Source organism: Pongo abelii, chromosome 1, assembly GCF_028885655.2.
Source record: "Pongo abelii isolate AG06213 chromosome 1, NHGRI_mPonAbe1-v2.0_pri, whole genome shotgun sequence".
In the NCBI taxonomy this organism is placed as follows: domain Eukaryota; kingdom Metazoa; phylum Chordata; class Mammalia; order Primates; family Hominidae; genus Pongo; species Pongo abelii.
In genome coordinates this window covers 209,209,127-209,223,564 of record NC_071985.2, presented here as the reverse complement: position 1 = coordinate 209,223,564, position 14,438 = coordinate 209,209,127, and the positions used below count along the sequence as shown (strand labels likewise).

Genomic DNA, 14,438 nt, shown 5'->3' with positions numbered 1-14,438 from the left:
AAATACAAAAAGTAGCTGAGTGTGGTGGCATGTGCCTGTAATTCCAGCTACTTGGGAGGCTGAGGCATGAAAATTGCTTGAACCTGGGAGGCGGAAGTTGTGAGCCAAGATTGCACTACTGCACTCCAGCCTGGGCGATAGAGCGAGACTCCATCTCAAAAAAAAAAAGTAAAAAAAATTAATAATAATAAAGAAAAATAACTTTTCTGACACTCTGACAAAAGCTATGGCCCCCCCTTCCCAGAAAATAATGTCTATATGTGCCAAATCTTCAGCCAACTCTAGAGTCACAGACCCCTTCAAGATTATCTTTGAGTCTTTTAGATGTTCATGGTCCTCAGTATGAATCCCTCACCTGGACCATCTCTAAGAGCCCTTTCACCTTAAAAAACAAAACATTTTTGTACTGTGAAAATGTGAACTGATAATGCTCCAAATCTACCCTCATCCCTGTAACCTATTTGGGAAACAACCTATAAATCAATGGCATTTTATGACCCAAGAATGACAAACGATTCCAGAAGATTTGGTTTTTACAATCATTTAAAACAATCCTCTGACCTGGGCCAGGTAGGCCTGGCTGAGGCGGCACCGCTGTCCACCGGCTGGTATTGGACACGAATGATGCACTAGAGATGAAATGCTTGCGGGGGCCTAAGTAGTCCACGATCTCATACTGACCAGGACCGGGGAGAGGTGGCTTCGGAGGCAGAGGCAAAGGCTGAGCAGAGAAGTTCAGGATGGGGTTTTTCCTTTGGGAAAGATAAAACGGGAAGATGTCACTAAGGCAGTCTAGTGGGGAAGGCACAGTTTCTAGACACAGCCAAGGCCTGCACAGCACCAAGCCGTCTGGAAGAAGACTGGTCATGGCACTGGGGCAGAGCCCTAGCTCCACTGGTAGTGAGCTGGGGAGCCCTGGATCTGTTTCCTCATCTGCACATGGCAATCATGATAGTACCTACTTTGAGGTCAGGGTTGTCAGGATAAATGAGATGATGCACCTAAAACACACTACTCAGGATAGGCCTGGCACACAGTGAGAGCTCAGCGTGCATTGTTGGAGACATGGAGCTAACCAGAAATGGCAGGCAGTGTATATCTCATGTGCCAACTCTGATTGATTGGTAGTGCCTGGCTGGAGTTCTGTGAAAAAAACTGAGGCCTCATATGGACTCAATGGGAAGAGGCCTTGGTGACCTACTTGTGATGTCTGCCATGATCAGGGAAGAGAAAGAAGCATCCCACATTCCAGAGATTTGCCATCCCAAGACCAGCAGGTCTTTAGAGGCCACTGTAACATTGACGTTCCAGAATCCTACTAAATATCGTCCTGGGGAGGCAGGAGGCAGGAGTGGAAAAGCACCGGGCTGGAAATCAAGAGACTCTGCAAAACCCTTTACAACTCACACCGCCATTGTTTTCAAGTCTGTCTTCCCCTCCTTCCAGAAAGGGAGTCTATCTTTTATCTCTGATATTGAGACATTAAATGAAAGAGAAATAGGACCTGTACTTGAGTCCTAGCTTGGTCATTAAGTCATTCTGGGCCTCAGTTTCCCCATCTGTAAAAGGAAGGGGCTGGACAAGATGACCTCTGAGGTCCCTTCCTGCTGTGACCTTTCATCAGGCCTTGATTCAAAGTTCCACTGGGTTGTCAGAGACTTCTGCCCTTGTTACAGGAATCATGCTACTCTCCCAACCACATAATAGAAGGGCCGCCTCCTTCTGGCTCACACCCAAGGCTTCTTCTAAAAGGCTTCTCACCAAAAGGAGAGAGGAGGTTCTCTGCACTGAACGGCCAAGGGAGCCTCCCCCAGCCTCCCCCAGCACTCAACGACCAAGGGAGCCAGCCCATCCAAGCAAAGGAGGGGACTTGGGATTCCTGGCCACTGGGGCACTACTGCACTTTAGCCAACAACTTCTTAAACACAGAGAGCTTGAGGGTCCCCAAGTAATGTCTTCTTCAACCTCCTTAGTTTTCTAAAAATGTTGGTGTCCAGAGAGACAAAGTAACCGATCCAAAGTTACAGGCACATTCATAGGAATGCTGGCATAGAACTCAAGTCTTCGGTGCCTAGCAATACGGAGAAAGCATGATGGCAGAGGGGACTGAGTTTAAGGGTCACACAGACCTGAGGCTGAATTCTAGTCATGCCACTTACTGGCTGTAAGACCAGTCCCCTGATCTCTATAGCTTAGTGTCAGTATACAAAGCATGGCAAGGAACAATGACACTAACTTTATAAAGGAGTTACGATGAACAGAGAAAAGGTATGTAAAGCACCTAGTAGAGCACCAGCACATAGTAGGTGCTCAATAAAGGTAGTTGTTATTCTGATGATGATCCCTGTGTCAGCATCAATGTGTGCTGCTTGGTGACAGACAGGCAACTGAGCCTCGTAAAAGACTGACTTAGGGCCCTTCCACCCCAGAGTCATGCTGAGGCAGGGGACACCCCCCTTGTCAGGGAGGACACTGAAAGCCATCATAAATGTGCTTGGGCTCACATCTTGTGGTGGAGGAGCAGCTGGCGTGGATGCTTATATTTAGAACAAAGGTACCCACAGGGAAAGGGGGGACATGCTGCCTCCCTGTTTGCTATGAATCTGCATGGAAGAACTGGTTACAGGGTATAATCAACAACCTCTGCCCTTATAAATAAAAGCTGGCTTCTCCTTGTTCTGGCTTGTGGCTCCCCCTTCGAAACACCTCCAGACATTTGATGAGTTTGTGGCTGGCATCATGGAGAGACAGGTTTGATTCCTGGAAATTACAGCTGGAACGAATCAACCATTATATGAGGTCACCCCATCACTGGTCTGGGTCAATCCAAGCCCAAGATTCCCACCCTGTTCTTTGAGAAAACCATGAGGTGTCTGCTTTCTTAGCCAAGGACAGCCTGCAGGAGGCTGGAGCATGCTGAGTTAATGACTCACCAGTGTTCTTGGCAAGATGGGTTAGAGAGGTTCCTTGTCTTCCACTCCTTCAATATGCCCAGGAGAGGCTCAGAACCTTCAGCCTAGCACTATGGATCTTTCATGAGCACCAGCCATGTGTGCGATTCTGGGCCAGGCATGCTTGGGAATCCAGGCAGTTCTGTACTAAGACACGGACCTGAGTGTCCTTAAGAGCTTGACAATCCACTGCCAGCAACAGCCATGACTGGTGACAACTTCAGGCAGTACAGGCTTTGCACTCAGACAGAGCTGGGTTTGAATCCCCACTTCCCCATTCAAAAGCTATGTGTTCTTAGAAAAGGCTCTTAACCTCCGTAAGCCTCAGTTTCTTCATCTGTAAGATGGTGGAAATAATACCTGCCACCCAGATTGTTAGGAAGATTGTGCTTTACTTGTAACATTTGTTTAAAAACATGAAATCTGTTCGAATAGAGGTTAAAAAAAAAAATGCATTGAGAGCAGAGAGAAAGAGACAGAGGGACATTAATTCCAACAAGATGAATCCAGAAATCCATCCAGAAATCCAGAAAATCTTCAGGTGGGGAAGAGCATTTCCAGCAGAGGGAACAGCAGGAGCAAAAGCATGGAATGGGGAAAGCTGTAGCTGTTATGGCAGGAATTGGGACACAAGGAGACAGACGCTGAGCACCTAGACTGCCTTCAACCCTCCATTCACCGGTGATTTCCCAGGTTGTTCACTTGCTTCTGACACTCCCCACTTACAAACCCTGATGAAAACTTAAAGGCAAGATCTATTTATGGCATCTCAATCCAGCCTAATCTCCCATGTCCTGCTGCTTCTGTTTTACCTTCCAGAAACACCCAACACAACACAGTTCAGCAGCTCCATGCCTTTGTCCCTGCTGTTCTTTCTGTGAGAAACACCAACTTTCCCTGCAAACTCCAATTCAATTCTTGACGTTCTCACTTCCTTCAGGGAAACTTCTCTCCTCCACCCACGCCCGTCTCGCCACCCCCCAACTGACTGTCTTGAATGTTCCCATCCTGTGACTCAAGTGAGGAACATGGGTTTTGGAGATGGATTTTGGAGGCAGAGGGACCTGGATTCAAATCCCAGCCCCACCACCGTAAACAGCCTGCACTTCACTGTAAACTCGGAATGACACACCCACCTGGAGGAGAGGTGGAAGGACGATGGCAGGTCGCATCTGAGAGCTCTCAGCTCAGAGTACGTGGCCCCTGAATACATTCTGGCTATTCCTTTGCACTTAAAATGTTGCATTGTCTATGGCTTTTACTTGCCTAGCTCTTCAAGGGAAGGGATTGTGTCTTCCTCAGTTTTGAGGCCCCCAGCCCTATCCCGGGAACATTTGCTGAAGTGCAGAGAAAAGCAGAGGGCTGGCAGCACGTAAAGGAGCCCAGGTATCTGAGGCCCACATGACAGTTTCATCCTCATCCAGGGCTGGTCCCTCCATGTCGAGGTGGGGCTGACAAATCACAAAGGTCAGGCTGGATCAAACCCAGGGCAGCCCACAGTGCATTGTGACCAGGGCTTTTATGAGCCTCATTGCTCAGTTATAAAAGCCAACCTGGCCCTGCCCCGTGGAAAGAAAACATCTATCAAAGGCTCTGAGTTGGCCACAACTGGATTAAGTGTGTTTGCAGCTTCCAATGTGAGCTGTTTGCAAATCACCTAACAATAATGAATGTCTTAGAGGACTCAGCAGGCCACTTGGGGAAAGCATCCGAGACCCTCCAGACACTCCCAGGCACACATTCACCCTGCCTCAGGGATTCCCAGGGTTGGGAGGGATAAAGGGGCAATTTTTCTCAGCATTAAAGGGCAGCCGATTGCCTCTGGGGTGGAATGCAGTATCTGTTTAACAGGGTAGCGGGTGACAGATTACAGCTGCTTGGGAAGAAGCATCCCATATCTAATTGAAAATCCCAGGGGAAGTTAAGGTGGGGCCAATCTAATTACCAAAATTGGAGTGGGGCCAATGGGGCTTGATTTTTCAGCTCTAGCTGTGACAAGACAGCGTGTCTGTGCAATTCCAGTGGCTTAAAACTCCAGGAAGCAGATTAAGGGTTAGAAAGATGGCCGTGAGTGTTGCACCTCCTTGCTGGGGAGCATGAGTTGGAAGGCAGTGCCCAGGAGGAACTATTTTGATCTCCAGAACTCTCACTCTGACTCACCCTAAGTCATTGAGTCATCACTGTGGCGGATATTGAAGACCTCAGAAGCGAAACATTGGCTGATACTTCACTTTGCTTCTGAAGACACCCTGGAAGCTGAGAAGTCCTCTTAGCTTTGAGTCAGCAAGGTGGCCATGGCCAAGGAACACCCAACGGTGTGACCTTTAGCTAAGGAGCTCAGAAATGCCAGTGCTAACAAACAGCCAGCCCCTAGCACAGCATCCGCCCTGCGGGGCCACTCTAGAAACCCTAGGAAGACAGAGAGGACCCGCTCACCTGCTTTGATAAAAATACAAGTTACCATGTGAGTTTTGTGGGTTATCTCCTTTTATCCTTACAACCACATTATGAGGTGTTCTTATCCTGGTTTACCAAGGATGACTTTGAATTCACTGGGAGTTAAGTGACCTTCCTTCCCCCAGGCCCACAGGGCTGGTGAGCGGGGAAAGTGGAGGTTCCATGGTACTGACTTTGGGGCCTGCGCTAATCAATCCACTGCCCACGCTGCCTCCACGGCCTCTCCAGGTGACGTGATCAGCCATTCCCTGCCCTAATGGCGGCCTCCTGAGCTTTGGTCATATCCAGCCATCCTCTCACGGCTGGGCTTTACATTTTTTGGCCAGTAACATGAGACTAAAAACTCCAGGGAGAATTCACATCTGCACTGATGCTTCCTGCACCCTGAAGAAAGCAGATCCAGAAGAGCATTTCTGTAGCTGTAACTCTGCCCAAGAATGGGCAGGTTGAATCAACTTCAACCCAAGACAGATGAGGGCAGGTCTCCCCCTGCACGGCACACGTGTGTTCCCGAGAAAGAAACACGGCAGCGAGTCACCGCCGCTCCACGTAGCCGTGGAGAGCTAAAGAGGATTAGTTCTGATGTGGACAAAGTCCTAAGGGAAGGTGCATGCAGATGGGGTCACCTCAGGGGTCTACTGACCTCAGGACCCCGTGTGGCTCCTGTCCCTCTCTTCCCTCCAGGGACACAGGAGAAAACAGAACTGGAATTTGAGAAACTGGATTTTGGATATTTCCTCAACACTCTGATATTCAGCTGTCTTTTCTTTTCATTACATCATTTTCTTCATCATTCACCGGGAACAGATAGATGCTTTTTTAGAATAGTCCAAAGCCTACCAGTCTTATCTTCTTGCTTTCCAAATAAATTATAAATTTCTTAGCTTCATCTTTCCCACGTTAATTTTAAAATACATAATCTGGACCTCCTCTGTGGGTCCAGGCTGGCTCCACGTTCATTGCCCCCTGTGTGCTCTCCTGAGTCCATGGTGAGCAAACCTGGGATTCTGATGTGTCAGAAATGCAGACACCCTTCTTTTGCTCATACAGAAATGAAGACCCAGAGAGGTGCCCAGAGCAGCCCCAGACCACAGAGCCGGCTACACAAATGTCGTGCTATAGAGCCTGGGGCACCATCCCCTCATCAGGGTGAACCCAAGTTTAGGAGACAGCGGGTTAATAGGTTCCTTTACTGCAGGCCTTCTCAGAGCCTTTAAGATGACTGTGAGGATTGCGATGTTCTCAGGGGCAGAGGATTACGATGCAGTGCTTCTCAGACTTATTAACTGAAGACCTTTTAGTTATGAAGCATTGACAGAGAGCCAGCGAGCCCTAGAAGCCCCAGACACGCAGCCCCGCTGCACTGCCCAGTGGGAAGACGGCCCCATGGGATGTACCTGGCCATACACCCCTGAGGCCGCCTAACCCAGCATTTTGCTGCAGGCTCCTCCACCTGGCTTCGAGGCTGTTCCCAGATGAGGTTGGCTGGAGGCGTGGTGTTCTGTTCACCTGAGCCTCCAGTACAGAACTAGAAATCTATAGAGCCTGCTGACTGACAAATGCAAACGCCGTAAAATAAGAATGATCTCAAACCACCTGTTCAAACTTGAGCAAAAGCCAGAAGATATTTCTCCAGATAAAGCAGTTAAAAATCGAGCGTCCTCCACTCAAGTTATTTCACCACTTTCCTTGAAGAAGCTTCCAAATTTGGGCTGGGGGCTTGAGCTGCCATGCCAAATAACAGCTGTATTGTATAATATAGCCTAATATGTCTATAGGATATACAATAACCACAGCTATCATTATAAGGGTAATAGCTATTTTCTTTCTTTTTGAGACCAAGTCTCACTCCGTCACCCAGACTGGAGTGCAGTGGCATGATCTCGGCTCACTGCAACCTCCATGTCCCGGGTTCAAGCAATTCTCCTGCCTCAGCCTCCTGAGTAGCTGGGATTACAGGTGCCCTCCACCACGCCCAGCTTTGTATTTTTAGTAGAGATGGGGTTTTGCCATGTTGGCCAGGCTGGTCTCGAACTCCTAGTCTCAAGTGATCCATCTGTCTTGGGCTCCCAAAGTGCTGGGATTACAGGCGTGAGTCACCACGCCCAGCCGATAATAGCTATTTTCCAACATCTTCTCATCGAATCTTCATGGAATCCCTATGAGATAAGGTTCTTATCTCTACTTAATAACATGAAACTGAGGCTCAGAGAGGAGAAGTCTCTGGAAGGTACAGAGCTGGGATTCATACTCTGGTCAGCCAACCCCAATACATGTCCTCTTGACCACTCTTTCTCTGGCAGAGTAAGGGAATAGTTGCTTGTAGAGATGCCGCATGCCAGCCTGGAGGTGGGAGGTCTCTGGAGAGAGACTTTCCAGAGAGACAGCTGTTCCTGGAGACTGGCCTGCCCCAGCCCCTAGCCCTACAGCCCATACAAGGCCAGCCTGCAGAGCCCTAGACTTGGAGGGCAGAATGGACTCCTCTGGTAGATTCCAGCTGAGGTCTCAATCCCCTCTCCAGATCTTAAGTTTGACTTGGCAGATTCACAACTTGCACCTCTCTCTAACTGTGGTCCCTTTGCCCTAGGCTGATGATCAGACTATGCCCAATGTTGTCAGCCTCCCTGGGTTGCCTGGACTTCCGACCCACTGTGGCTATGGCTCCCACCACCTGCCTGATCTCTCTGGAGGGGCCCAAGTGGATATATGGTTGGTCCCACCTGGCCAGCCCTCCCAGTGGTCAGCTCTGTCTGGAGGGGTATGCAGGGGTGAGAGCTGAGATGGTAACAGGAGGACTAACCCTAACTGCAGTTAGTTCCAGAAGTTCTAGAACCATTCAAGAAATAAATAAGCTCTGTGAGTATTTGAGCCTCTTAGGTGAGAGTAATATAAAATATGTAGGATATTAAACAGGGTAACACGAATCCCTGTATTTACTTTTAAAAATCTGTGTTAATATTGAGTCACCAGCTGCAATGTCAATGCCAAACATATATTTTATTTACTTTTTTTTTTTTTTTCTGAGACAGGGTCTCACTCTGTCACCCAGGCTGGAGTGCAGTGGCGCAATCTCGGCTCACCACAATCTGGGCCTCATAGGTCCAAGTGATTCTCCTGCCTCAGCCTCCCGAGTAGCTGGGATTTACAGGCATGCACCATCATGCCTGGATAATTTTTGTATTTTTAGTAGAGACAGGGTTTCACCATGTTGGCCAGACTGGTCTCGAACACCTGATCTCAAGTGATTCGCCCACCTCGGCCTCCCAAAGTGCTGGGATTACAGGCGCAAGCTGCTGTGCCCAGCCAAACATGTATTTTTAATTCTGAAAGCAAAATCCTACGAGGCAGGAATTATTCCCACCTTCCAGATGAGGGCATGGAGGCTCAGAGAGGTTAGAACTCTGCCCAAGGCCACAGAGCATAAAAACAGCAGAGCTGAAGTACAAATCCAGCAGGTATCACCAACTCCAAAGTCAGGGCTTAAACTTCCATCGGTATAAAACTACGAGACCTTGACTGCTTCTGAATGTCCTGCCACTCCAGCGAAGATTTTATGTTACAAAAATAGAACAATGTCAGCACCAGGGGAATCCAGCATCACAGGGAACGAGGAAAGACTTAGTCCTCAGCCAATTCCCTGTGGCTCCTCAAGTTGGCTGTGTGGACTTAGGCAAATCTCCCGCCAAATCCGAAGCCTTGCTTCCTCCTCTATGGGGTAAGAGTAACAGTTCTTACAACAGGATTATAATAATAATTGAATACAGTTTTAAGTTCCTGGCACACAGTAGTTGCTCTATAAATATCAGGCATTCAACAGGCATTTATTGAGCATCATTATGTGTGACTAAGGGCCGCTGAAGAGAGTGGCCTGGCACTGTGTTCTGCCAAGCAGTGACACCCCTTCCTTTTCTCTATGTTGGGCTTCTTCCCCACAACCACCTTTCAAAAGAAAGACCAGAATGATTGGGACTCACGGGAAAAGAGTCTTTTTTGGAACTTTTGTGCAATCACTGGGGTTGTAATAACCGGGTCCCGGGCCTGTTGACGTCAGTTTTAATCCACGGTTGGTTTTTGATTTAAAACAAGACATTAATGTATTTGGCGATTGCTTCACAAGGGATTCGTTGATATCGTAATGCCCTAAGGAGAAAGAAATTTTAGGACAGAATAAGGAACTCTTCTCAAGTAAATAAAAAGCAGTACCTTACCCCTAAGAACACACTTGATGGCTGTAAGGCAACATCACTCTAGGATGGCCAAGTGGAAGGGCTGCCTGAGATAGCCAAAAACAGTCCTCACCATGCAGAGAACAGATGGCACAGGAAGCACACACTTAGCTGATTTAGTTCTCGCACTAGCCTGGCAAGATGAGTATTACTGCTTTCGTTCTAAACATGAGGAAACTGAGACTCAGAGATATTAAATAATTTGCCAAAGGACATTCATCTAACCAGGGACTTAGACAAATCTCTCCACCTTGCTGAAGCCCAGTTTTCCTTCTCTATAAAGTAAGAATAATAATTCTTCTGACAACAGAGTTGTTATGATAGTTGAATAATATTTTAAGTTCCTAGCACATAGTGGTCGCTTTGTAAATATCATGCAATCAACAACTTTTTTTTTTTTTTTTTTTGAGATAGGGTCTTGCTCTCTTGCCCAGGCTGGAATGCAGTGGCACAATCACAGCTCACTGTAGCCTTGACCTGCTGGGCTCAGTGATCCTCCCATCTCAGCCTCCCGAGTAGCTGAGACTACAGGTATGTACCACCATGCCCTGCAAATTAAAAAAAAATTTTTTTTTTTTTTTTGAGACAGAGTCTCGCTCTGTCGCCCAGGCTGGAGTGCAGTGGTGCAATCTCGGCTCACTGCAAGCTCCGCCTCCTGGGTTCACGCCATTCTCCTGCCTCAGCCTCCTGAGTAGCTGGGACTACAGATGCCCACCACCACGCCTGGCTAATTTTTTGTATTTTTAATAGAGACGGGGTTTCACCATGTTAGCCAGGATGGTCTCAATCTCCTGACCTCGTGATCCGGCCTCCCAAAGTGTTGGGATTACAGGCGTGAGCCACTGCGCCCAGCTATTTTTTTTTTTTTTTTTTGTAGAAACCAGGTCTCATTATTTTACCCAGGCTGGTCTTGAACTTGTGAGCTCAAGCAATCCTCCCACTTCAGCCTCCCAAAATGCTAGGACTACAGGTGTGAGCCATCATGCCCAGCTAACACGTATGTGTTGAGCACCACTATGTAGACTGGTCTGCTTGTCTCCAAAGCCCACACTTCCCCACCATATCACAATGCCCTGTCTCAAGAAACTGTGACAGAATAAAATGAATTTGTGTACAAAGCTTTAAGGAAGAAGAGAATGACCAAAACTGGGGTGAAGAGGAAGCGATCTCACCCCTAAGTTGTCAGTAGCCCTGTGAATGGATGTTCTCCACCACTCTATTCATATTAGCAATCAATTCAAAACAATCACAATTTCCAATAAGACAATACTGGCTCCTTAATTTATGGTACTATAATATAATATACTATATATTTATTTAAAATGATGTTCTGAAAGGATGTTTACTAACATGAAAAGATATTCCCAGTATCAGCCGGGTACGGTGGCTCACACCTATAATCCCAGCACTTTGGAAGGGCAAGGTGGGTGGAACACTTGAGGTCAGGAGTTTGAGACCAGCCTGACCAATATGGTGAGACACCATCTCTACTAAAAATACAAAAAAAATTAGCCAGGTGTGGCGGTGTGCGCCTGTAGTCTCAGCTACTCTGGAGGCTGAGGCAGGAGAATCACTTGAACCCAGGAGGCGAAGGTTGCAGTGAGCCGAGAATGCACCACTGTACTCCAGCCTGGGCAACAGAGCGAGACTCCCTCTCAAAAAAAAAAAAAAAAAAAAAAAAAAAAAAAAATTCCCAGTATAGGCTGAAATTTTTAAAGAAGCAGATGTCAGCAGCATTTACAATATTGGATAACTATCTCTCATATTCTGTTTCGTATGTATATTTCTACTAAAAATGTTATAGCAACACTTGAATTACAAAATACAGAAAACAATGAAAAGCAAAAGCAAGGAATAGAAGGCATTTATGCTGCCACTATCAGAGAGAGCCAGCCACCGGGAAGCTGGGGTGGGGGTGAGCTGAAGGTACCAGATATTGAACTAGATGTGCCTGGATTGAAATCCAGCTGTGGGGCCGGGCGTGGTTGCTCACACCTGTAATCCCAGCACTTTGGGAGGCCGAGGCAGACAGATCACTTGAGGTCAGGAGTTTGAGACCAGCCTGGCCAACATGGTGAAATCCTGTTTTTACTAAAAATACAAAAATTAGCCAGGCGTGGTGGCGCATGCCTGTAATCCCAGCTACTTGGGAGGCTGAGGCAGGAGAATCACTTGAACCTGGGGGGCGGAGGTTGCAGTGAGCTGAGATCGTACCACTGTACTTGGGTGACAGAGCAAGAATCCATCTCCAAAAAAACAAAACAAAACAAAAACGAAAAGAAATCCAGCTGTGGGACACTGGGCCTGTCACCTGCTTTTCTATCACCTCTGTCTGTGAAGTGGGGATAAAAGAAGAATAAGAAGAGCTCACACTTTCTGAGCCCATGATTATGTGGTGAGTACCTGCTCCATGGAGCTTTGGAGCATTCAATGAGATAATGAATGTAAGGCCCCTGGCACCTATGGGGAGCTTAACAGATGTTAGTACCCACCCTTCCCTCCTGTTCTGTGTTATAAGGGGTTCTGGGCTTCTCAGGATCCCCCCCGCTGGGAGGGAGCAGGAGCAGGTGGAGGACTGTGGAGGTGCCCGCATCCCAGGGCTCACTGGCAGGGACTCTGGCCAACCCCAGGGATGCTGGCTTTGTTCTTCTGTATAAACAGACAAGGTGGGGTTTTGCCCATAGATGATGCAAGGCAGGGGAGCATGAACTGGGGCTGAGCCTCCTAATTAGCGCTGGTTTTGTTATTCAGCTTCAGATTGATCTTTTCAACTTTAATCTGGATTTGCTGAAATCTGACATGCAGTACAATTTTATCCACACCCCTCTGCAAGAGGCATGATTGCAGAAGCAAACCTTCCCTGCTCCTCCTCCTGGTTCTGGGGCCCAAGGTTCCTGGGGCAGCTCTGGTGCCCAAGGCTCCTGGGGGTGGGGTGTGGTCTGTGGGACCTATTTGGGATAATCTAATATAATGAGTGCTCCGGGAATGGAGGTCAGAGAGCACAGGAGAGGTGCAACACCTTTCCCCAAGGCCAGCAGGGGAAACACTTGCAGGAAAGCTCTTGTGTATTCCTGAATCTTGGAGGTTCCAGAATGGACAACGGAATGATGGAGGATGTGGGCTCCTTAGTGAGACCCCTCTGGGCTTGTGTCTGCCATTTACTGGCTGTGTGACGCTGGGCAAGTCATTTCAACTCTCTGAGCCTCCATTTGCTCATCTGAAAAGCAGGGCTAAGTGGATGAACCTTTGACGGCAGACCTGCAAGACTGCGTGGAAACCACTCACTGTGGAGTGGGTGCTCCGGAAACAGAGCTGCCTCCTCTGTTTTATGACTGGATGATGAAGTCACCTCTAGCATAGGAGAAAAGGAACGTAGCAGCTCAGTGTTGAAGGAACAGGATGTGTGGTCATGCCCTGTATCTCTCGCCCCTCCCCAGTGGCCTCTGATGGCACCTGGGGTATACAAATGTGCACACTTCTGAGGTGAGAAGCCACTTCTCCACTTGGCTACCCAGAGCAGGTATGCCAGGTCATAAAAGGGGAGGCCAGGAAGCTGCTTTGGAGGCCCATTTCCAGAGCCAGCCATTGTCCTCCTGGTGGGGATTGCTGGCTGCCTTCTCACCTCTCCTCTTTGTTCAGTACCTGCCTGCTACTCCTCCCCACCCAAAGACTAAATCCTTCCAAAGACTCCCTGTGAAGAAGGAGGTGCCCTGCAAATCAAATCTGGGACACTTAACCCTTAGGTCAAGGCCAGTGCAAAGCAGCTGCTTACCTGGGGGAGGTCCTTTGTCAGCAAAAGCGAAAGATCCTCTTTGGGTTTTTGACATAAACCCGGCTCGAGCACAGACGTTGTTTCTCTGCTTGCAGCAAGAGACAGAGGCCTAGGGGGAGAAAATACACCCAATGTACTCAGTGCCTTTCCTTTCTTTGTCTTCGTCATTGTGCCTGGACAAGTGGCAAATCTACGTAAAAAAAAATCAAACCGAAACCTGTCCTTCTTAGCAAATGAACAGATGTGAGCTGTAAAGGTCACACTGGCTGTGGCTTCACTGTCATCCCAGCTCAAGTGGTCTATGAGTTTGTGATCCCCGGAAAATGCTGGTCACTCAACAAGGAACAGAACACACAGCTAGCTGCGGGCTGGCTTCCAGGCTCACTTCTGCTAAGGACAGGCTGTGTGCCCCTGCATCAGTTCTGTAACCTCTCTGAAACGAAGTTTTCTCATCTGTAAAACGGATTGGACAGTCAGCTCCACTTGCTGTGGAGTTCCGTCAGCGAGTGGGGGTGGGCCAACAGAGATCACCTCTAGGAAAGTGTTTTTTTTTTTTTTTTGAGATGGAGTCCTGCTCTGTCTCCCAGGCTGGAGTGCAGTGGCATGATCTCCGCTCACTGCAAGCTCCGCCTCCCGGGTTCACGCCATTCTCCTGCCTCAGCCTCCGGAGTAGCTGGGACTACAGGCATGCACCACCTATGCCTGGCTAATTTTTTTTGTATTTTTAGTAGAGACGGGGTTTCACTGTGTTAGCCAGGATGGCCTCGATCTCCTGACCTCGTGATCCACCCGCCTCGGCCTCCCAAAGTGCTGGGATTACAGGCGTGAGCCACTGCGCCCGGCCGGAAAGTGTTTTTTTTTTAAGTGTGTAATGCTACACCCGCAAATTATCTTCATTATTGTTGCTACTTTTTTTTTTTTTTTTTTTTTTTTTGGAGACAGAGTCTCACTGTGTTGCCCAGGCTGGAGTGCAGTGATGCCATCTCAGCTCACTGCAACCTCTGCCTCCCGGGCTCAAGCAATCATTGCACC

At 48.2% G+C, this 14,438-nt stretch overlaps 2 protein-coding genes across 6 annotated transcripts in view; one reads left to right on the top strand and one right to left on the bottom strand.

Annotated features, from left to right (window-relative positions):
- Positions 1-4,078, top strand: part of GRHL3 (grainyhead like transcription factor 3) — a 44,718-nt gene extending 40,640 nt beyond the window's left edge. The window contains exon 16 of the mRNA XM_009233714.3: positions 3,892-4,078. Within this exon, the coding sequence (XP_009231989.3) occupies positions 3,892-4,078 (187 nt within the window). The remainder of the gene's footprint in view (positions 1-3,891) is intronic.
- The window catches only part of STPG1 (sperm tail PG-rich repeat containing 1), a 56,841-nt gene that overhangs the window by 3,291 nt on the left and 39,112 nt on the right, over positions 1-14,438 (bottom strand). For all 5 annotated transcript variants that reach the window (XM_002811284.5, XM_054540139.2, XM_054540145.2 and 2 more), the window contains 3 exons: positions 13,407-13,515; positions 9,383-9,548; positions 562-752 (listed from right to left, as the gene is read on the bottom strand). In XM_002811284.5, coding sequence (XP_002811330.1) covers positions 562-752; positions 9,383-9,548; positions 13,407-13,515 — 466 coding nt within the window. The remainder of the gene's footprint in view (positions 1-561; positions 753-9,382; positions 9,549-13,406; positions 13,516-14,438) is intronic.